Below are 24,505 nucleotides of genomic sequence, written 5' to 3'. Positions count from 1 at the left end.
ATCGTTATTTCCTCTCAAGGTGGTGGCTATTTTCTTCTTTAAGACGTCATTTGGACTTTTTTGGACACATATCACACTCGGGTACGCCGCTGGTGTTTTCACTTCTTGAATAGGCCTTGTGCCGTGGGGCTTGGCATGCCTTATTGGAACTATTCGACCCTGTTATTGGTCTTTCTAAAGAAAGTTTTTTTGGTCAGCTCAAAGGGTGTATTTAATTAATTGAATTTTAACTATATATTTTTTTTATAGAATTCATGTTATTGTATGTTGAACTTCTTTAGCTTTTAGGTGCCTTACTGGATGTTACGGAACTTGTGGGTCCTGTGCTAAACATCCCGCCATTAAGTGTCAATTGCTGCAGTAAGAATTAACATTTTGGGTAAATTCCTTTACTTGAAATGGGGAAAGCAAAAGCTACGGATAACCCAGTAGAGGCAAAAAAGGCTAGGAAACGGGCAAAGCAGGTGTCATTGAATTGTGTCTTAGATGAAATTGACGTTCTTATGGAAGTTGGAGGCTTATCCAAATTTAGTGAGAAGGGAAAAAGTCCAGCTAGAGCTGTCCAGGGTAATATCAAGTTTTATTTGGATAAACCATGTGGGAGTTAGACAGGAGGTAATCAGACAGAAGCTTTAGTACCGCAAACAATGAACCAGTGGTATCTGATCGAGACCTCTAGCAACAGATTCCTTACCTTTGAATTTCCCAGGCATCAGACTGGATCTGGAAGATTTTTCAACGAGCAAAACCTCTGCGTGCCAGTAGGTGGTGTAGGCTGTCTCTGCTTGACGTTTGTGCCAGAAGTGACGTCTGCATCAATTATATAGGTGCCACCTCCGCGCACTGTCTTTTTTTTTTTTTTTCACACAAGTGCTGATCCGCGAAGAGAGCTGTCCTCTTGCGCTTTTTGACAGGATTTTTCAACTTTTTTGTGACCCCCCCCCCCCCCCCCCCCCCCTTCTCTTTGGCTTGTACAATGTCATCTGGGAAGCCTTGGGGTTTTAGCAGTGCAGCACCTGTCATCGTGCCATGTTGGCGACGGACCCCATTAGGTCTGTCTGTGGTATCTGGAGCTTGACCACAACTCCAGGTCGTGCTCTGGCTGCCGGGCAGTAAAGGTTTTGTGGGAGCAGTCCCTGAAGCCGCTCGCGGCCCTGCAGGTGATGCCATACCGGACTCCTCGAGTTCATGGTCCCAGTCGAGAATAAGGTTCTGCCACCACTCCAACAGTCCCAAGTCCTCTTCTTCCCACTCAAGATTGTCAGGGCACTCATGCAAGGGGCACAAAAAACACAAGAGGTCGAAGCGTGCCTCGGCTTCTCCCCGTCTGTCTGCCAATGTGACGGAGCAACATCTGTCTTCAAGGCCTCATTCTCCAGAACCTGCGCCGACTCTGCGCCTTCCCACTTTTACTGGATCAGAAGTGACCCCTGCTCAACTTAGAGAATTCTATGAAGCCATGTGCCTTATTTTTGAGTGGCCTGACCCCTCTGGCGCGCCTTGGGGCCCAGCAGGGTTGGGTCCGTGCTGGCCGCCCCCCTCCGATATGGAGATGGATCCACTTCGATGCCTCTCAAACCACTGCGACCTTCCCTGAGACCAATGTGTCCCTGGCGCCAGCCCTATTCTGATTATTGGCGACACTAAGCCGGAGCTGCGTTGACCGACGGCAGGACCAACGGGTCATAGGTCATTTCTTGGGCCTTGTGGAGGGCTAGGATTGGGAGAAGAATGGAAGGGATCGCTGCACCCTTTAGAAAACCAGCCTTATGAACACAATATGGACTGGTATGAGGAATTGGGTGAAGCCCGTGGACTGAGTACCTCTCCAGATACTGGCATATTTGTTCCACACGCTATGGCAGAGGGAGCATTTTACACAATGGTGATGCATAGTGTGGCTAAGGTCCATGACCTTCCGCTACTCTCAGTGGCGATCAAGACTAACGTTGTTACAGAAGTGCTACAGCCGGGAGCTCCTTCTTTTGAACCTTTGCTTCCTTTTAATGAAGCCCTCACGGAGGTCCTTCTGGGAACATGGTCCAAACCCAGCACAGGGGCTCCTGTGAACAGGACGATTGCCCGCTGCCACTGCTCTATCCCGGATGACCCAAACTTCCTCACTACCCACCCCGGAGAGCTTGGTAGTCCAAGCCTCTACCTCCGATGAAGCGTCCCCTGCTGCTCCCCTGCACAGAGAATCCATGAGGCTGGACAGGTGGGGCACACATTTTTTTTTTCTTCCACCAGCCTTGCATTGCGGTCAAGGAACACCACATGCCTATTGGGCAGTTATTTACATTGTGTGTGGGAAATGGTTGTGCAATTGCTGCCTCCGTTCCCTGAGGCGACCCGGGCCATCCTCTTCTAAGCTGTAACAGACTGGAGAGATGCAGCAAAGTTTGTCATTCGATGTGGCTTAGATATGACCGACTCCCTGGTCAGAGCCATTTCTACGGCGGTGGCTGTTGGATACCACGTTTGGCTGAGAACACCTGGCTTTTCAGGAGATGTCCAAGCTTCGCTCATGGTCATACCCTTTGATGGCACCTGTTTCTGCGGAGACAAGGTAGCCACGTTGCTGGAGCATTCAAAGGACTCGCAGGCTACAGTCAAGTCCTTGGCTGTCTCCCGTCCCCAGTCTGCCTTTCAGCCCTTAAGTGGCTACAGGAGGGGGGCTTTCAACCGTGCCAGCCGTACCCTAGCCACCGTGTTGTGCAAGTTCCACAACCCATGTGTTGGCGAGGGCTCAGTGCATTCTGACCCCATGGGTCGGGTAGCCAGAGTTCCTGTCAAGCCATAGCCCCCCACCCCCGGCAGCTTCAGCTTCCAAACCATCCTAGTCTTGTACTTCAAGAACATGGACGTCCAGTTGCTGGCAGGATCTGCCATCACCTCCACCAGACGCAAAAAATGACTTCGGACAGGTGGGTTTTCCAGATTATCCGAAAGGACTACTCCCTCCCAGTCGAGACCATCTCTCCCTCCATGCCTCCATTCTTCGACTGGCTGACGCAGGATCATCTACTTTTTTCTCCAGGAGGAAGTTATGGTTCTCTTGGCCAAGGGAGCCATAGAAAAGGTTCCAGCGCAAAAAGTAGGCTGCGGTTGCTATTCCAGCTACTTTCTGGCCCCAAAACAAACTAGGCCTTTGTCTTATCCTAAACCCCAACTTCTTCCTAAAAAAAACCCACAAAAAAAACCAAGATGCTCAAATGGCTCAGGTTTTGCCTGCCCTGGACCCAGCAGACTACATGGCAGTGTTGTACTTGCAGGACGCGTATTTTCACATCACAGTTACCAGCGATTCACGGTGGGCCACAAGCACTTTCATGGTGCTCCATTATGGCCTTGCCAGCGCCCTCCAGGTGTTATTCAAAGTGATGGCAGTGGTTTCAGCTCCTCTGCACAGATCAGGGGTTCCAGTCTTCCCCTATCTCGACGATTAGCTGTTGAAAGTGGGTTCACTCAAGGCGGTCGTTTCCCACCTTCAGATTAGAGCAGACCTCCTGCTTTCTCTGGGGTTCACAAACAACATGCCAAAGTCACACCGGACTCCCTCTCAGACGCTCCTCTTCATCAGAGCTGCCTGGACACAGTGCAGTTTCAGGCCTATCCTCCCGAGTGTGGATTCCAGGATATTCAGGCTATGATACCGATGTTTCAGCCTCTATCCTGGATTTCGGTGAGAAAGACTCTAAAGGCTGCTGATGGCCTCCTGATGGGCCTGATGGCTTCCTGCATCCTGCTAGTGACACGTGCCAGATGGCATATGCAGGCTCAGCAGTGGGACCTGAAGTTCCAGTGGGCTCCGCATCAGGGGAGTCTCTCTGACATGGTCCAGATCTCGGAGGGAACTGCACGAGACCTGCAGTGGTGGCTGACAAACCTCGATTGGACTAGAGGCAGACCTTTCTCCCTTCCCACAACCAGACCTCACAGTAGTGACAGATGTATCACTTCTGGGATGTGGCAGCCATCTGGGAAAGCTAGAGCTCAGAGAACTCTGATCTCCGGCAGATTCCGGACTCCACATCAACGAGCTTCGAGCGATCAGATTGACATTGAAAGCCTTTCTACCCTCCAGCAAAGGAAGGCTAGTTTAAGTGTTCACAGACGACCCCACTGCCATGTGGTTCTGCAACAAACAGGGCAGAGTGGGGTCATGGACTCTTTTGTCAAGAACCCTGAGTCTCTGGACATGGCTGGCACAACAGGGCATAACCCTGGTGATTCAATACCTGGCAGGTTCGCTGAATGCCAGGGTGGACCAACTCTATCGTTGATGCCTAGCGGATCAGAAATGGCTCTTCATCCGGAGGTGACACCCGGTCTCTTTCAGAAGTAGGTAGGGCTTTGGTTAGATCCGTTCACCTCGAAGAGAACGCGTAATGTCTGCATTTCTGTGCGCTGGTGTTTGCAAGGTGGCTGTCGCTCGGAGACACTTTGTGTCTTGAGTGGAGCTCAAGCCTCCTGTACGCCTTTCCACCCATCCCACTCCTGCCCAGAGTTCTCAAGATGACCAGGAACGACTGATCCAAGTCATCCTTGTGGCTTCGGACTGGGTTCGAAGAGTCTGGTATCCCGAGGATCTGCAAATGAGCATTGAACCTTCGATCAGGCTAACCCCTTTGGGAGGATCTTATGTTGATGTTAACCTGCCCCCTCTCGCGTTGTTTTTTGCCCTGTCCCTCCAGGACCCTCCCTTATTGTTGTTTGCCCTGTTCCGCCAACCTTCTGCGTTGCTGCTTTCTCTCCTGCATTGTTGTGTCCCCATCCCACGTTGGGGCTTATTATTCCATGTTGTTTCGTACACCTCGAGTGTTGTTGCTTCCCCCCACCTGTGTTGTTGCTTGCCTTGTCACTAACCCTCCCTCCAGCTTGCCCCACCCCGCTCTCCTCCTGCAGTGCTGTTTGCCCTGTATATTTAAATGTATATTTGAGTGATACATCATTTTGTGAAGAGAAGACTTCTAACTAATGTATTACCTTGGTGCCTGGGTTGTTTCAAGTATGACAGACCTGTACTACCCAGGTAACGTCATTCTAAATTGACCAATCTTTTTTGTTGCTGTTGCAACCCTGCCTGATGCACTGAGGTGGTACTGGTGCTAATCTTGCGTAGGGTGGCCAGCAATGCAATCTTGTCTGACATGGTCACTATTACAACACTTGAATTCTAATAATAGTAGAAGCGCAGGAGCCATAATTAATAACCTCAAGATGAATTCCACGAGATTCCTCACAAAGTAATTAATAGGCCTGATTTTTGCACATGGAATCATGAGGGTGTCCTGCATGTTTGTTTGTCCCCTCCCCCTCGCTTTGCTTCCTAGCTTCATTTATGACAGGTTCCAATTTCTTCCTCTCCTGGTGATGTCCCTTCGAGGCATAGTGAGTCAAGCCCCTTCACTGGTTTGTAACCCTTGGTGTAAATTGTGAAGATTAGGTTCCAACATCGCTTAAATATAGCGACCATTTTTGCAATCCTGCTTGATCTACTTTGGCATGCATTACCAAGAACTACCTCCCTTTTTGTACTTTCTGCTCTCACAGTACCAGTTCTGGGATTTTAATATTCTGGGTTTTGTCCATATAATCTATCAAAAATGTTTTCTTTCATGAACCTTTTTGGTCCTTCTGTAAATTCCCCAACTAGAGTTCTATTTAAATTGCCTATAAAATGTACTTTTTAAGTTGCCTTGATCCCTAGCCAATATGAGTGCATTTCTGTCTGACATATGTGTAGGATAGTATTTTAATGAAGTCCAATATGTGTACCACCACTGCCAAGCCTTTTCGCATACGCTTTTGCACATGAAATGTTGCATTTGGTGAATACAGTGCGTATATATTAATACCATGTTTTGAGTAAAGTTTGGTGTTTATCATCAGTCATTTTCTATGGAAACCTACTGTAGGATATGGTTTCTAAACCAATGATTCGTAAAAATGTCCTCCACTTGTAGGACATGGTCTTCAACATCCCCTAGTGTATCAGATCAATGCAAGCATCTCTGTACTTTGTTTTGCATGCCACCATGGTATTTTGTAGGGTAAAGCGATGATGATTTTTAGACCGGTCAAGGATTTGGTGTGACGTGGCATGATCCAACACTTCCCTATACTGAGGTGGTTACACAAGAAAATCACTTTTTTCAGAAATCATATCAGTACAAACAATGAGTGTCTGCAGAAAATTGGAGGCCTGACAAATATTTTACAAATTGTACTGAACTTTTGCCATTATCCTTCTCTGACTTTATATCTGGCCAGCCAGTCACCTTTGTCAGATCTGTTAAAAGCCTTAGGTTTTGCCTCTGTGATCTAGGGATCAACTCACAAACTGTTACTGTGCCCAAAAAAAACTGTTGCCTACATGCCACCTTATTTGTGGTTATTATCAACTCTAATCATAATGATTCAAATGCCCTGAAAAGACCGCTTTTGTAACGCCTACCTTCATTGCCTTGAAAAGTTGGAAAAAAAAGCAGTGTCTGCATCATTGGAGAACTAAAATAAAATTTAAAAAAAATCAGAACCCCTAATGAGCTTATTCTAGCTTTCAGAGACTGTGAGAATAAAACAAAATGTGAATGATTTTCCAGACCTGCAGATGTTTCTTTTAATGACTCCAACAAAACCTATGTAGGAAAATCTCCACTATTCCATGTAGGCCACTTCCCTGGCTCTCTCATCCAAATCCAAGTTTGTAGACCATACGAAGTTATTCTTTGTGCTCCTCTATATAAATGGTATTAACTAAGGTTGCGCATTAAACTTGGTAAATTAACATACAATGGTTCTTTTTGATTTTAGACCTCAATGAATCGACCATTCCCAAATGGTGCTTTGAAACTGGTGCAGTTTTTCTCCATGGATACGACAAGGAGGGCAATAAATTATGCAAGTACCTTATATCTTATTATTCAAAATGCATATTTTTTCAAGTTATTCTTGGAACATAATGTTGGAAAATTAATTATATATATTTTTTTATTCTAAGTTGAAACTGAAAACCAAAATGTATGGCAATATCTTGTGCAATAGAGCTGTGTGGTGTATCTCCAAAGTTCCAGTTGCATGACCATAGAGTGTGGTTTCAAAACCTTGGTTGTGTCCTTCTCAAACATAGTGAGCAGTGGAATGAACAGTTAATTAACAGTGCTAACAGACAGCTGTTTCTTACTGGAGAACCACTTCAGTGACTGCTGTTCATGCACTTCCTGTTGCTGGCCAAAGGAGCTTGTAGGGCAGTTCAAAGGATTAGCATAAACACTCACCTGTAAGATAAAATGTCTTATGGAAGAATATCACAAGATACTTGTCTGGCACAAAAGAAACCTTGAACTGGCTTAGTAATTATGCGAGTGAGTTACGGTAAAGGGGTTTCGTAGAATACTCTTGAAGGAGTACTAATTTCGATTCAGAGTGTAGGATCGTTTGAAAGAGCAATGATGAATTATCAGTAGGTGACGTGTTCAGCAGACCAAATATGAAGACACTGTGTGAATGGAAATGCACAAGACACAATAGGAGGACACAATTTGTAGGTTCTAAAGAAGAAAAAAAGCACAAATCAGATTAAGTGCCTCAGAGAGCCGCTTTAGGACATCTCAAATTAATATAATTTTATTAGGAGATCATAATGCTAGATTGTGAATAAGTTCCAAAAGAAAATAATCTTAGCATGAAGAAAAGAGAGAGAATAGTTGTGTGGCTAGTTTGTTGTCAAAGCTTGCCTCCGAGTGCTCAGTCCAGTTTTTCATTCAAGTTTGGACCTCCGAGCAAGGATAATCTATTGATAGTTTAACTGTTAATGCTTCTATTACATACAACATGCAAGCTGTAAAACGTAATCCACTTTTCTCAGGAATTGGGTTTCACACTTAGATGACTCCAATCACTTTTTGTCAGAAGTTTTATAAATGTTCACTGATACTTTGAAGTTTTTGTGGAGTAAGTGACACTTGGCCTTGTACTAAAAAAATATTGTTTTGCCTCAGTAATGACGACAGGGACCTGTCTCTACCCAATAAGTCCTCTACTTCTCTCCTCTTTATAACTACCAATCCTGGGAATGCGATCCGTGTTCACCCCGTTTCCAAAGGTGTCATTCTGTTGATCCTTATAACAAAGTACAGATCTGGAGTTGTCCTTATGCCAACATTTGTTGGCACAAAGTGGTGCACCCCTCCATTTCCTGTCCAATTTATCCAGTCATTGACTTTGCATAGCTTACATCCTGTGAAAAATACCCACTCCTCTAGTGGTACAACTGTTCTTAACTTCTCAACCAAATATTCTATGTTCATATAGGCTTTGCATCCACCCCAACCCCTGCCCAATTGCAATATCAGATCACAATTGTACCCAAGACTCTAACAAGACTGCAGCCAGCAGTACTTGCCCAGGAGGCTTTCTACCTCTTAAAATAAATGTTTGCCTGCTCTGGCTAGCATGGGGTCTAGACATGTAAAAGATTCAATTTTTGTCCAATCAGATCCCACATTTATACATAAATATAGATTCTTGATTATTTGTTTTGTCTACAGATTTTTTGGTATCCATCAGCATCTTCTGTGAAATAGTCTAACCTATCTTGTGACAAAGGAAAACTAAATAATTATTCCCAAAATGTACCTTTCATTATCTAATGGTTACTGAAATTAAGTGTTGTGAGGGTACTTCCTTGATCATAGGAACTCCCTTCATATGCCTTACTGAATGATTGACATTTATATGTCTATCAGAAACAAAAAGGTATCTCTACTGTTGTAAGTGACATCTTGCATTTTCCTATAATATTTCCTGATGGTCCAGACGGTCCATACACCTTTTAATGCACAGAATAAAGGCTTCTACCAACGTTGCCCTATGAATACAAAATGTAATTCGTATTTCGATCAGTATTAGTATCTACAATACTTTTAACAAAAAAGTAAATCCTACTGCTAAGTTTCCAAAGCATAATATAGTATGTGATACCAACGTTGTAGTAGGTCACCAAATTAAGAAAAGTGTTTAAAAAAAGAAGTAATCTATTTAGTTCTAGAACCCAATATTTAATGCAAAGCACAGAGATATAAAATAGAATTTACAGCCCACAACCTCCCCATAGGCCATATTCTTGTATCTAAAAGTGGAAATAATTTGGGTAATGTTAGAAATGCATTTGCCTTTCTGCATAGGAAAAGAACTGCCAAGGATGCTAGCATTCAACATATTAGTCAATTAGATTCACACGTATTATACAGTCCCTACAGTCCCTATTTCTGTTTTGCCAATATACAAATGTGTCCAAAGTCAGATTGTGCCTAGCAAAAATGGACATTAATTCTAAATTTTGACTCCATCATTATAAATATCTCCAATATAAGATTTTAGTAGACCCGCCGGACCTCACGGGTTTTTATTCCAATATACTGCTGTAGGATGGTCAGCCACAGCTCTTTTTCAAAATGTAAGGGTGATGCAACTCCCCTGTTGATTTTTAGGATTCTATCAATTGCTTTTATTGATATGTGAAAGCTCAAATAACATGCATTCACCTTCCTTCCACGAGACCACTTAAAACTGTGTTTTAGCTATCCATTGTAGGTTCAGTCTAGATGTATGTTGTTTGTAATTCCGTTTAAATTGTGAATTGTTAATCTGGTGTCCGGTACCAGAGGATTTCTCTCTTTTCCACCTCTGTCCTACCAACATTGGAGGGAGGTACTTCACAGATGTTTAGAATCATTGCGAAAATGTGCTGAGACTTGATACTTTCATGTTTGTTCCAGTGATGTTTTTAGTTTTTTATTTGTGGTACTCAAAAACGTAGGATCCTTAGGATCCTCTTTAAATTTCGGAAGTGTATCACCTTGACAGAAGAGCTATCTGCAGTATACTTTATTCCCCAATAATCTGCAGAGTACTTGTAGATCATTCTCACCTGGAAATGCTATTGTAAATGTGCCTGGGTGATCACTGCCAGTAATTGCTGCTGGTGCCTTTTGGCTGAAAGTATTGTTGAGAGACTTTACAATGTATATAAGTGGGGGGCAACCTTTTTGTGGCTTTTGTCGATCTTCGTGCCGCTTTTGACCTGGTCCCAAGGAAAAAGCTAAGGATGCCCCTGCGGGAGATTGGGGTTCCCATTTGACACTTTAAAGATCATAGTCGCCTCCATGAGGGGAACTATGCCAGGATTTGATGTGGCACTAAGGGTGAACTGACGGATCCAATGTGTATTAATAAGGGCCTCCCCCAGGGGTGCGTCCTGGCTCCTACCTTTCTATATTAATAACTGTGTGAAATACTTGATTAACTTTTATTGATTCCCCTACTCTTGCTGGTTAGATACTCCCAGGCCTCTTCTATGCTGACAATACTCTCCTGCTGGCAAAAATGAGGGCCTTTAAAACCTTGTTGACCACGTCTTTACATTTTTGTGCAGACTATGAATTTGAGGTAAATGTTGCCAAAACTAAACTGATGGTTTATACCAGGAGAAAGAGGGTGAATGGCATGGTATAAATGAGTAACGAAGTACTGAAAAGGGTAGCAGAATCTGCCTATTTAGGGGTCCAACTGGCCGATTCTAGATCTTGAACACCATAGATGACAAATAGCTCCCACTCTGTAACCCATAGAACGGGGACTATTATTATCATGGCCAAACAGGCTGAGCGGTTCCCTGTCCTCACAGCAATAGAAATCAATAGGATGAAGGCACGAGGAGCAGCATTATATGGGGCAGAATTTTGTGGTTATTGGAATCTGAGCGTTTTGAGTACCAAAGAGAAGACCTTTTTTAGAGCTATTACAAGGTTAGGAAGAGAAACTCCTATGTTGCCCTTGTCGCTGGATCTTGGCATTGATTTTGTTACTGAATTGGTGGGCATGAGATCATTGTTATATTGGGTGCGTGTTTGGCCCACCAGCGATTTACAAGAATACAGAGTGGCCCTCACTGACATTATGACACTCCAATCTTCCATTGAGGCCAAGTGGCTGAGTTATGTAAAAAGATCTTGGATGGAGCTGGGTCTATCTGATTTTTGGAAAGATCCTTCGTCTATCCCAGCCCATGCAGCTCAAATAGTTAAATTTAGATATTGGGAGAAGATACCTGCACAAAATGACCAGTCGAGTTTAGGGGGAGACTCGCAAGGTGTTTTGTAATGTACAAATCAGTGCCCAAAGCGGAGAAATTAAATGACCATTCCCCCAGTGTGTGCTTGTAATTTGTTCTTGCAGTTTAGATATGGGATCTTTCCAACTGCTGCTTTTACTGCACTATGGGATTCCTCTAAGATGGGCTTGTCAAGCTGTAGCTTTTGCACCTCCACCTATGAAACTGAGGAGCTCATGATGATTTTGTGCCCTAAGTACGTAATCCGTAGGCATAGGTCGTTTGCTTCCCTATGCAGGCATTTATTCGATTTGTAGGCGATAACCGCCCTTAGAATTTACAAGAGTGATTCCTCATCTGTGATTGTAGTGGCAGTCTGTAAGTTTCTCTGAGGCATGGTTCGTTAGGCAACAATTATTAGCACATCTGCAGTGAATTGAGGTATTGTGGGAGATTTTGTGGTGCAATATACCTATATAGATTCTTCTCCTGTTTAATATTTATTCTGCTGTTTTGTACATTTATGATGATGAAAATGTAATTTCGATCTGTAATCAATGGGTAAATCTGTCCCTCTGTACATTATTGTCTTATCTGAGCATTACCACGTCATTTCAACCCCATAGCTATTTCTGGCTATCAACTGTGACCTGCAATTTTTATTCAGAAAGTTGCATTATTTGCCAGCAATTACATATTTTAATGTAGTCAAAGCTTTACATTTCCAAAGAGGGTCTTAGTTATCAAGTAGGCATCCCCCTATTTATTGGTTTATTTGAATTCTGGTGCTGATGTAACAATTTACATTTGAAAGTAGACCTTTACTGCAAAGCACTGCAAATGTATAAACTTGGAGCAGGTCTGTGCTGGGAAGAAGAGGTGAAGTTGGGACTCCTCATGACCATGAACCGGGCTGAACGCTGAAACACTGCATCCTGCGATGACTGCCAACGTGGAGCTTGACCAATGACCATGTCTTCGTGCTCCAGCAATGACCATTCGTGATTCTCAACATGCCCTTAGCTGTGAATACCTCCTCTTCCAATGCGAACGTAACTCTTCACACCAGACTTGAGAAGGTAACTGTTTGTTAGTACTAACCTGGTCCCTGTATCTGATCCGCACTCCATTGAGTTCGGCCTCAACTTTGACTTTCCCCCAGTGAAGCATGACTAGATGATCACGATTGGCCCTTTGTGCTTTTAGGTGCTATTTTAACTTAAAACTTTCAAATTGAATATATCCGGTACTACTCACACAAGGACTCAAGGACTTCTGAATCCTGCTGGCACTGCTTTCCAAGCTTCAAGTAGTTGGCCTCCTTACCTCCTTCAGGAACACAAAAAGCAGAAGGACTCTTGACTCCAAGAGAGCCCAGATGACTGAAAATGACTGCATCCTGCAGCAGATCTTGCTAAATTGAAACCTGGTGCTGAGAAGCCTAGCTAGGGGGTTGAAGGGCTGCCCATAAGAAGCTTTAGCCATAGTTGGAGGCTAGGTTTAAGGGTTAAACCTTTGACAACCTGCTTGGTGTATGGCAGTCAGCCTGATATTGCTCCTAGTTTAAGATCCATCACAAAGTGTTGTTTTTATAGTGCTTGACTATTTTTAGGCACCTTTTGCTATAAAACTTTTAAAAAAAATTAAAAATCTGATTTTCCTTTGCCTATTTTGAGTATTGTCTTTTTTGCATTAGATTTTTTCCCTATTTTTCGAAATTGGTATGAGAATGTTGTTGTGTTCTTCACTTTGAAATTCACGGTCCTGTGTGTCTTTAGCGCACACTTTTCTGAGCATTGCTTGCTGCTTGTGCCAAAGGTACCGGGGTTTGTGCAGAGTTTTTTTATTTAGAGTTGGTAAGGGTGCACTCTCCCAAATGAAGGTCTCCATTTCTGGCAGTTTTCACTTTATTCCTGAGTACTCCACTTTCCTACTTGGACCCCGATAGGATATCCTGCACTGTTTTTAAAAAGAAAACGTTTGTTACCCAAACGGTGGTTTTTGCAGAATGTAAGGAAGCTCAATCATTTTGAAAGGTGTACCTTTCCTAGCAAACATAATGAAAGAGTTCCCCAATGGGCCATCTCATCCCAGAAACAATCCAGCATTATTTCTAAGTTATCTTTGTAGATTTGTTTTCATCCCTCAATATGTAAACTCCTAATTATTTAAAGCCCTCCATATCTATCTTGAATGGGAATATTCAGCATGTTTCAGGACACATTTCTCCTCCTGTGTAGAGTATTCGCTACTCCTAATTAATCTTGAAGCCAGAGATTTTGACTAACGTGAAAACCTTAATCAGTGTTCTTATAAAATTGTGAGGGCACTTTATTTACAATAAAATATAGATCGAGTATAGCAATATCCTATCTTGCCATGCAGGATACTACAACACACCCCTAATCAGTACATCTTTATGGATCCACCATACAAGTGGTTCAAGCAGCAAGGCAAACATTATCGGTTATAGATGGCATTAGTGTCTGGTGTCTCTTCACAGGAAGCATTGTGACCACACCTGTTTTACTCTTACTTTATCAATTGGCGAGCCATAAATCCGTTTCCGCCATGTCCGCGTTTAGGGCCCATTCCCATTTGTTTCTAGTATCGACAATAAGACCATGTCACATAATCAAGAACCCCTTTCAGCTACGAATGATAATATTACCATTGACTACATGACCCATATCGTTATGTGAAGAGAGTAATACAGCCTTCGTAGATATATACTAGGGCCTCTATTTGGCATAAAGCTAGCTTGGTTAGGTTATATTCAGACCTCTATTAACCCTACAAGATATTTGACCAGTGTCCTACCGAGTACTAAACTCTGCTTAAGTACATTAAATTGTTCTGTAAGACTTGCATCTATCTATAGATTTGTCTTTCTTACAGGTTAGTGCAGCAGTGGTCATTCTAAGGTCTTCTCATCTGGCATTATCCTCTCTTGAACGCACCATAAAAGGCTTTGTGAGTTGCGGAACTATAGTCTCAGACATTTTATGAAAACCTTTGAGCTGGGAGTCTTTTTGGGCCCAATGACTTTCATGACTGGAGCTTAAACATTACAGCATGACCACTTCCTCTATAATGTCTGCATCTGATTGTTCACCTTACTGCTTTTCCAAAATGGGTATTAGCTATTCTACAAAATTGAGCATTTCCAACCCATATTGTGAGCTTATGCGATAAGAGAAAACCCAGAGTAAATCCACAACTTCTACCTTGATTTGCAGTCAAGTCTTATTCCTCTTTTTTTACAACTGTCTACTACTGTAGAACTTTTAATTAAACAAAAAGGAATCCACTCTTATAGTGGTAGTGGTCCCTACAATGGTGGGGAGCACACAGTGTTGTATAAATACCCCTCACACACCAACAGGCCCCTTGGTGTCATGCTTCATCATCGGGGTCTTCGCACCCCTCTACGGGATGCGGCGTGCTACGACTCACGACTACGTAGGAGCACTGAAAGTGGACTATGTGTTGATGTGTGTGAAGGAAATAAAGGTGAGTGGTGAGGTGAAAGACAGTGATAGTTAAAAGATACCTGGCTCGTAGGAGAAAAAATAATAAAAAGTTTTTATTAAGCCCTCGGCTGGTATCGTTAAAAAAGTGCAGGGTGAGGTTGTATATACTAGTTAGGGTACATCAACCTCTAAAGTGCGCCGACATGTTTCGGAGTGACAAGGACTCCTTCTTCAGGACGAGGATGTGCACTATTATCCCCACCTTACTCACATGTATGTAGATGTCAAAGTGTGCTCTACAAAAAATAATAGGTGAAATGTAACTATTCGTGTTATATTGAATTTGGTCTGTTGCGCCCAATTGGCGTTGTTAATACAGAACCTGTAAATAAACAAAAACATCATGAAATATAACATCACTTTATGATATTGAGAAAAACCTGTGTAGATACACAGGAGGGTGATGAAGAACCAAAAAATAAGGTCCAAAACCCTGTAAAAAAAGGACATAGACAAACATATAGACTAGGACACACATAGATATGATATAGTCGCCATTGGTATCCCTGGGATTGAATAGTGGGAAGAAACACATTATTTAGCACATATACAGTTCTTACTTTTGGACAAAGGCTAAATGGCCTCATGAGCCAAAGCGTGGTATTGGGGGTTCTGTTGTCTTCTTGCTCAATGTAGCAACCTAAAAGATGTCAAAAAAACCACCGCACCTCAAAACCAGCAGCCTTTTTTAGCATGGGGCCCAGGACCCCGCAGAGGCAGGAACAAGAAGGGGCTCAATGTCACCTGGCAACCAGTGGACGAGGCAGACCCCAGGGTCCACACCAGGAGCATGACGGCGAACCAGGCATCAACAAGCAAGAGGGGAACCTAGTTATTAACATCTCTCCCTGGCCCTTAACAGACCTACAGAACCAGGTACTTAATAAAGGCCTAGGGTATGTTCCAACAAACAAACCAGACACGTTCCGCTTACACAAAGAGATTCAAGACTTTGTAAGAACTATCAAGTTGAAAGCATTTTTTGAGAACCAAGAGCCTACCCGTGATACATCTGACACAGGGCTAAGGCCAAAATCAACTTTCACACCCTTGGACACTCAACTTCCTGTTGAGGTCCTGGCATTTGAAAAAGCTATAATGCTTGAACTTGGCAAAATGAACCTCAACCAGAACGTGTTCCAAAATATGAGTAGACCAGAAAATGAGGCGATAAGGGAACTTTCACAAAATAAACAACTCATCATAAAGCCGGCAGACAAAGGCGGGGCAGTGGTGATTCAAACAACGACAGCATACGACCTAGAATGTAGGAGATCTCAGATAGGAGGAATTATCAGATCCTCTCAGAGGACCCTACAGAATCCTTACGTATCCAGATAGGAGCAATGATTGAGGAAGCTCTGGCTCATAACTGGCTCACAAAGAAGGAATCAGAATTTTTGGTACAAAAGAACCCTCGTACACCCTACTTTTATACTATACCAAAGGTTCACAAAAGCCTAGAAAAACCACCTGGTCGTCCAATTGTGTCCGGCATCTCTTCCATACTCGAACCACTATCTAAATTTGCCGATGCATTTTTGAGACCTCTGGTACAGGCAACCGATACATACCTAAGGGACACGAAAGCGATCCTTCAGTTGTTACAGAATCAACTCTTTGACCCAGACTCACAGATGCTGCTGAGTCTTGACGTAGAGAGCCTCTACACCAGCCTTCCACATGATGAGACCCTCCAGATCATTGAGGAGGTGCTCCACTCCAACAGATGGAAATACCAAACCCCACGAGGAGTTGTCATGGAATGCATTTCCATAGCACTAACTAAGAACTTCTTTGAATATGAAGGCATCTTGTATCTACAATGTCACGGAACCAGCATGGGTAGCACTTTCGCGCCGAGTCTGGCAGGGCTATACGTGCACCATCTGGAGTCTACCAAGATCCTCCATCCCAGTAACCCCTTCCGGGGCAGAATCCAAACATGGCGACGCTACATCGATGACGTCTTTGTCATTTGGGAGGGAGATAGTCTATCTATTGCAGCGTTCATGACCTGGCTTAATACACAGAATGCCTTTTTGAAGTTTACTCGTCAAATGTCTAAGGAATCAATGGTGTTTCTGGATTTGAACATCTATCATGAGGCAGGGTTTTAGAAAACCGAGACACATTTCAAACCAACGGCGAGGAACTGCCTTCTCAGGTTTGACAGTTTCCACCCACGTCACCTGAGGGAAAATCTACCATACGGGCAGTTCCTACGTCTACGCCGCAACTGTAGCGACGTATCCAAGTATAAATCCCAAGCCCAGGACCTGAGTGAAAAACTTAGACAAAGGCAGTATCCGGACGGAATCATAAAGAATGCAATGAAAAGGGCACGGAATAACAACTGTGAAGCCCTGCTGGGGGACAGAGCCCCTAAGGAAAACACAGCCAACAGAACAGTCTGTGTTACAACATACAGCTCTATTTCAAACCAGGTCTCCAAAGTGGTGAATAAACACTGGCGGATCCTGACGAGCGGCACTCTTAACTTAGAAAAACCTCTCTTTGCACACAGGAGAGGAAGAAATCTAAAAGACATCCTAGTGCACTCAAGACCCCCCACCACTGTGATTCAACAAACTAGACTACAGGGGCTACATGGACACCACCCATGTGGGAACTGTAACGGTTGCCATCTGACTGAGAAGAGTCTGACCCTTACCTTTAAAAATGGCACTAAATGGGAACAACGAGCCTTTACTAACTGCAACAGCAGGATCGTGGTCTACCTTATTACGTGCCCATGCAAGAAAGAGTACGTGGGCATGACCACACGAGCTGTAAAAACTAGGATAAATTAACATAAAAGCAATATAAGATGCAAAAAATCAACTACTAAGATGGCAGCACATTTTCTGGAGCAACAGCATTGTGTGAATGAATTACACTGGACTGTGATTGAGCAACTTCCATCAGACACTGGTTTATTTGAGAAGGAGCAGAGGTGGGTGTTCCGTCTGGGCACAGACACCACCGGACTAAATGACTCCATTCCCTGGAGCCAGTTACGATGAATGTACTTTACCAACACACTGCCAAGTAACAGTATATTTGTAAAACCCTGAGATGAGCTGGACCTTAGGTAATGACGGAAAAACATTATGTGACACGATTGTCAACATAAAACTACCCAGGAATGTTATCACCTTTAATAACACTTAAAATCATAAAATATTGTATAAGATGTCTTATGCATATATACACTAATTGCCATGTTTGCACAACCTTGTCAGGCTTGTTCCCATCTTTTTTGAATGTAACTAGCTACGAATGCTCCAACGTTTTTAAAATGCCCAGAACCAATGCCGATGTCGGAATAACCGCTATCACGCGCATGCGCGAGAAACCAGTGTTACTCTTTGCGCATGCGCATTAGGACAGCAAATCAAGACGCTACCTGCCTGCGCATGCGCGGTCGGTCCCTGACACTCCCTCCTCACGCGCGCAGGACCGGACCTGATTTCTCATGTTTAGGTCCTTCTTTGTGCATTTTCCGATTCCTATTTAACGCTAATTGGGGCAATTATTACTACTATATAAGGCACTTGTCCAATACGACTCGACATAACGTCGGAGCCGCGTTGAGGGGATGACAGCCTACCAGTTTTGGCAGTAACCGTGAGTTTAGACCTTGAAGCATGGAGGAACCTATTTTCTCAGAAACAGCGTTTTAGATTCTAAATCCGCGCTGTTCCCTTTTTTTTTTTTTTTTTTACATCTTTTAGGTTGCTACATTGAGCAAGAAGACAACAGAACCCCCAATACCACGCTTTGGCTCATGAGGCCATTTAGCCTTTGTCCAAAAGTAAGAACTGTATATGTGCTAAATAATGTGTTTCTTCCCACTATTCAATCCCAGGGATACCAATGGCGACTATATCATATATATGTGTGTCCTAGTCTATATGTTTGTCTATGTCCTTTTTTTTTTTTTTACAGGGTTTTGGACCTTATTTTTTGGTTCTTCATCACCCTCCTGTGTATCTACACAGGTTTTTCTCAATATCATAAAGTGATGTTATATTTCATGATGTTTTTGTTTATTTACAGGTTCTGTATTAACAACGCCAATTGGGCGCAACAGACCACATTCAATATAACACGAATAGGTACATTTCACCTATTATTTTTTGTAGAGCATACTTTGACATCTACATACATGTGAGTAAGGTGGGGATAATAGTGCACATCCTCGTACTGAAGAAGGAGTCCTTGTCACTCCGAAACATGTCGACGCACTTTAGAGGTTGATGTACCCTAACTAGTATATACAACCTCACCCTGCACTTTTTTAACGATACCAGCCGAGGGCTTAATAAAAACGTTTTATTATTTTTTCTCCTACAAGCCAGGTATCTTTTAACTATCACTGTCTTTCACCTCACCACTCACCTTTATTTCCTTCACACACATCAACACATAGTCCACTTTCAGTGCTCCTACGTAGTCGTGAGTCGTAGCACGCCGCATCCCGTAGAGGGGTGCGAAGACCCTGATGATGAAGCATGACACCAAGGGACCTGTTGGTGTGTGAGGGGTATTTATACAACACTGTGTGCTCCCCACCATTGTAGGGACCACTACCACTATTAGAGTGGATTCCTTTTTGTTTAATAAAATTACTAGGGGAGACAGAATCCACTTCCTCCTCTCCCTCCCTCTTCTTGTTATTTTCTTCTTCTACTACTGTAGAACAACTTGTATACCTTCACTAAGATCCTTCTTTAGTTGACACAATTGAAGTTTCAAGTCCCTGACCTTCCTAGCCCTTTCCTTTTGATTGTAGACACCATTTGAATTGTCTGTCCTTCTACTACCATCCTATATGTTTCCTATACCATGGTTCTCACTCTTGGGGACCTCAATTGATCGTATGACTTGTTGGTGACTCTTGAAGCTCTTGTTAGTTCAAATGCCATCTCTCCGTATGTGAGGCCCTCTGGTACTCGTTGTCCTCATTAATGGAGCAGGATTGAGGACACCTCAGCCAAGTAATCTTTCTCTATTAATCCATTTACTACCATTCCTATGAAACAAAAATAGGCAAATCTCAAATATGGCCCATGGGCTCCTAAGTAGTATGTGTCCCTTGTATGCTTGAGAGGGACACAACTTGTCCTCCCATGGCATCCACAATCTCATCAGTTTGGGGTCTTTATTTTGACTTGTACATGGAAGGCAAATGCTTCCCATCCCTTTTTCCGACCACAATGTCAGCTACAGTTGGTAAAGACCATTTCACCACTCCTCTGGATCTCGACGAGAAACTAGCATGTACCATCGGTTTATACTTTCCTGTCCCTTTAAATTCACATTTGTTTCCTTCCAAATATTATTATTATTCTTTTAAGAGTTTTATATAGCGCAAACTAGACCCGAGAAATCTGGTATCCGAGCGCTTTACATGAGCACCAGTTTCGTTACAGACGGACACATTAACTTTTTTTTGTTAGACACAGGGAGATGAAGTGATTTGCCCAGAATCACAGGATGTTGAGCGTCGTTGCAGAGATTCAAACCCGGTTCCCCTGCTTCGAGGGCGACCGCTCTAGACGTAAGGCTACATCCTCTCCCAAATGTGTCTCCCACAGGAGAACGACATCAGTCTGTCTCCATGGCATCTTGACAACCACTACCCTTTTCACTTTATTGCTTAATCTATTGACCGTCGTTATCAGGAGTTTGAGTTAGCTTTCAGCAACAATATACTGATTCTTAGTCTCCGCTATGTATGGGGTTGGACCAAAACTATTGTTACAGGAACCGCTATGACCTAATTAACAGCAGCTGAAACCCTTAAAGGTTCAATTTGTGCCTCCCCCACACCACACAGTTGTAGGGCAGGTTCCAGGCTAACCGCATTCCCAATGTACGTTGTGCCTGTTGCTTTTTAATACACCATTCCCCAAAATTGAAAGTAGCTATTAACTGAACCAATAACTGTAACTTTTCAGGTAAAATAGCATTGAACGAATACATAATCCAGTAAATATGTCTCTGTTGTAGAGAAATGTCTGAACGTCAGTGAGACCTATATTGCTTTACCCAATGCATTTCCTTCAACGTTTTTGTCTCACTGTTGGACTTGGTCCTTCTTGCAGGGTTAACCCCAAACCTTTTGCTGCTTCCTCCTATTTTCTATGACCTGTTTTTGTTGGCTTTAGGACTCTGGGCACTTTACCACTGCTATTCAGATCTAATTTGCATATCCTCTCTGTGTAAATAATGATGACCATTGGTTATACCTGATTGGCATATTTGATTTACTGGTAAGACCCTTGTAAGGTGCACTGAGTGTGTCGGGCCTGTAAATCAAATGCTACTAGTGAGCCTGAAGCACGGATTGTGTTACCCACATGAGTAGCCCTGTAAGTGTGTCTCAGACCTACCACTGTAGTGTCTGCAGTTGTGAACTGCCATGTCGTGCTCCCCCTTGCCAGGCCCTCCTAACCTTCCCTTTTCTTACATATAAGACACCCCTCAGGTAGGCCGAAGGTACCCCCCCATGGGCAGTGTATGTGAAATTTGGGACATGTACTGGTGTGTGTGACAGGTCTTGATACTGTCAATTTCACCTTTTCACTATTGAAAGGCTATTTGCCCCATAGGATAGAATGGGAGATACTTTATAACATCTTACAAGTACAACTTCCCATTGGGACAAGACAAAGAAATAAAGTTTAGGCTCTTTGAACTCAGAATTTAATAACGCATCTTTTAGTAAAGATGTTTTTTAAATTGTGTGTTGGAAAATGCCACTTTTAGAAATTATGCATTTTCTTGTTTAACCATATTGTGTGCCTCTGCCTGTTTGTGGATTGACTGTCTGTCTTTGGAGTGATGGGCTGGGGATGTGCTTTCACTGTAAACAGCCACTGGGGGTATGAGGTGTGCCTGTTCCTTCCTGGATGACTCTGAGCTGAGTAAATAGACATTGGCTGCGTTTAGAGTAATGGGGGATGTTTTCCTTGCACCTGAATAGCGCCTGTCTCCCCTGCACAATGCTGTCTCCACCCCCTATGGTCATACTGCACACTTGAGGACAGAACTGGTTTGGACTGGGCTCCGAGACACTTGCACAAAGAACAACAAAGGCAAAAGGGGGTATAAGTAGTGGACCTTAGACCCGAGAACTTTAAATCACTTTGGGACTCGAGAGGAACCTTTGCAAAGGAGAAGAGCTGAAGAGCGGTGAGGAGGAGTATTGCACCTTTGCTGTGTGGGCTTGCCCTGCAGTTGCTGTTTCTGCCAAGGAGAGGGCAAAGACTGGAACTTTGCTGTGAAACTGTTTGAAAAAGAATCGCCAAGGGCCTGAGTGTGCTGGCCTCCTGTTCTGAAGTCTGAGGGACACAAAGACTTCAGCCCAGCTCCTCTTAACTCTATTGCAGATTGTTCTCTAGCTTGAGCCCTGTACTTTTCAATCTTTATATGGTACCCCTGATCGAGCTCATTTCTTCTTATCAGATCAGTACTATATCCTACGCTGACGATACGCAGCTTATCCTGGTACTTGACAGGGAACTGCCCGGAGCTGAAGAAAACCTTAATAATGCCTGACTGCCACATTTGAATGGATGAAGACCAATCATCTCAAATGTAATTCTGGGAAAACAGAAATCCTACCGTTTGGCCCTCAAAATCTGTTCTCCCCTAAGCAGTGGTGGCCGGAAGATGCTGAAGCCCCCCCAAATACCATCCTTTCTGTCCGTAACCTGGGTATCAAGTTTGATGACGCACTGTCATTTAAGCAACAAGCCATCGGGGTGGCCAGCCCATGCTTCTATATCATCAGAATGCTCAGGAAATTCTTCGACCTCCTCCCACTGTCAACTAGGAAAACGGTAGCGGTGGCCCTTATTACATCAAGACTGGACTACTGTAACAGCCTGTATGCAGGAGCCAATAAGACCGTGCTCCACAGGCTGCAGATGGTCCAGCATGCCACCGCTCGCCTGGTCCTTGGTTGGCCCAGGAAATCATCCGCTTCAGCTGCACTACACGCCCTTCATTGGCTTCCCATCCATAAACGTATCTTATTCAAAATCTTAATTATTACTTTCAGAGCTTATCACGCACAAGGACCCAGGTATCTCTTAAAGAATTTCAAACGCCACCTCCCCACTCGAAGTCTGAGATCCTTAAACCAGAACTTGTTAGTTGTTCCAAGATTCAGACTAGCCACGAAAGGGGGAAAATCCCTTGTGGTACTGGGTTCCAGAGCATGGAATAAATTGCCTCTCTCGCTTCGGCAAATCTCATCAGAATCCCTTTTCAGGAAAGCCCTGAAGACCTGGGTCTTCACACTTACCGATGCTGCCTGTAGAGCCTTAGTGTAGAGGATTTTAGTTCCTGGGAATTGCTCCAGCTAACCACCCTTCCATCTTAGGGTTGGTATTTAGCGCCAAGATGCTCCTTGGAGTGATAGAATGCGCTATAGAAAAGTTGTTTTACATTACATTACATTCTGACCTGCCAGGAGGTGCCTATTTCATTTTTGGTCTTCTGGAGGTTTTCCTGCTGTTGGGAGCTGGAAGAAACCTAAGAGAAGTAAGAAAACCTGTCTCTGCTTGGTCAGTGACGACACCTTGACCTGCACTGATGCCAGGGGCACCGCTCGTGAAGTGGGTGCACCAACCAGCCTGCACCGCAGCTCCGACGCCTGCATTTATTTGCATTTCCAGACGCCAGCACTCCCACCGACTGTCATCGTCTGCGCCTGCATCCTGTAATCTTGGCACCGATAACAGCCGAGCGTGACTCCACGAACTTCCCGTTGTCACCAGAACCGACGCATCACAGCTGATGCAACCGTCTTACCCTGTCCTGGACTCGACACGTTGCCTCCTCGCGGACACAATGCCTTGCCTGCCCTGGAGCCAGCCTCTACCTCAGCACCAACGCCTCGCCTCCTAGCCGCCGTGCATCATCATAGATTTCATTTCCATGGTGCTGTACTTTGGATTTATTGCTGTCATGACGTTGTAATAGCTCCAGGTAGAGCTATTTGTTTTCTACAAGCTTTATTTTAGAGGTAAATGTTTAAAAGTGCTATCTTATTACCTGTATCTTGGATTTTTGTCTTTTTGGTCTTGTTGAGTTTAGATAAATATACCCTAAATTGGTGTGGTGTCTATTTGTTGTGTTATCACTGTATCACTGTATTACTGTGTGTACTGTGTGTTTTGAGTACAAATACTTTACACATTACCTTTGGGATAAGGTTGTCTGCTCGTGCCAAGCTACCCAGGGGGTGAGCAGGGTTGTCTAAAGTGTGTATCTCCCTTATCCTGACTAGAAGCAAGGGCCCCTCTTTGGACAAAGGTACCTACCTCTGCCAACAAGATACTGCCATTTCTAACATTCATCATGATCGGTTTTCTTGGCTTCACCTAACCAACCTAAAACAAAAAGTACTGACCATAGTCTGTCAAATAGTTCATAAAGCAGTTTCACTGTTGGATTGCTCCTCGCCTCAGTCAGAACAAGTTTCTATTTGGTTTTCCTGTTACTCATTTTGTCATAGCCCCTAGTTGTCTCTATGCTATGGATATCCAGAAGGAAGCCCCATCTCCAGTCCCCCACCTTCTCAATGGTCATCGGAGAGATTTTCTTTTATTCTTTCCAGTCTTTGTTGATAGGAGAGGACCTTCTCTTTCATAGTCTCTTAAAATGCCACCCCACATCAAAGCTTTGTGTTGAATGGCCTGATTGAAATCTGGGAATAAGATCCAAATTGAGTTCTCTTAGGAGATGGGTCTTGCCATCTTGGACAATAGCGTCCATGATTCGGTAGTCTAGAAAGCAGGCCATGATGGCACTGGGATAGGCACCAGATGTAGGG

The 24,505-nt window shown here is 43.7% G+C and overlaps 1 protein-coding gene across 1 annotated transcript in view; it reads left to right on the top strand.

The window, feature by feature from the left end:
* Positions 1–24,505, top strand: part of MOSPD2 (motile sperm domain containing 2) — a 474,812-nt gene that overhangs the window by 48,005 nt on the left and 402,302 nt on the right. The window contains exon 4 of the mRNA XM_078657641.1: positions 6,820–6,906. Coding sequence (XP_078513767.1) covers positions 6,820–6,906 — 87 coding nt within the window. The remainder of the gene's footprint in view (positions 1–6,819; positions 6,907–24,505) is intronic.

Source organism: Lissotriton helveticus, chromosome 8, assembly GCF_964261635.1.
Source record: "Lissotriton helveticus chromosome 8, aLisHel1.1, whole genome shotgun sequence".
NCBI classification, from domain to species: domain Eukaryota; kingdom Metazoa; phylum Chordata; class Amphibia; order Caudata; family Salamandridae; genus Lissotriton; species Lissotriton helveticus.
The sequence above is the reverse complement of the archived record's forward strand: the minus strand, read 5'-3'. Positions and strand labels throughout refer to the sequence as shown.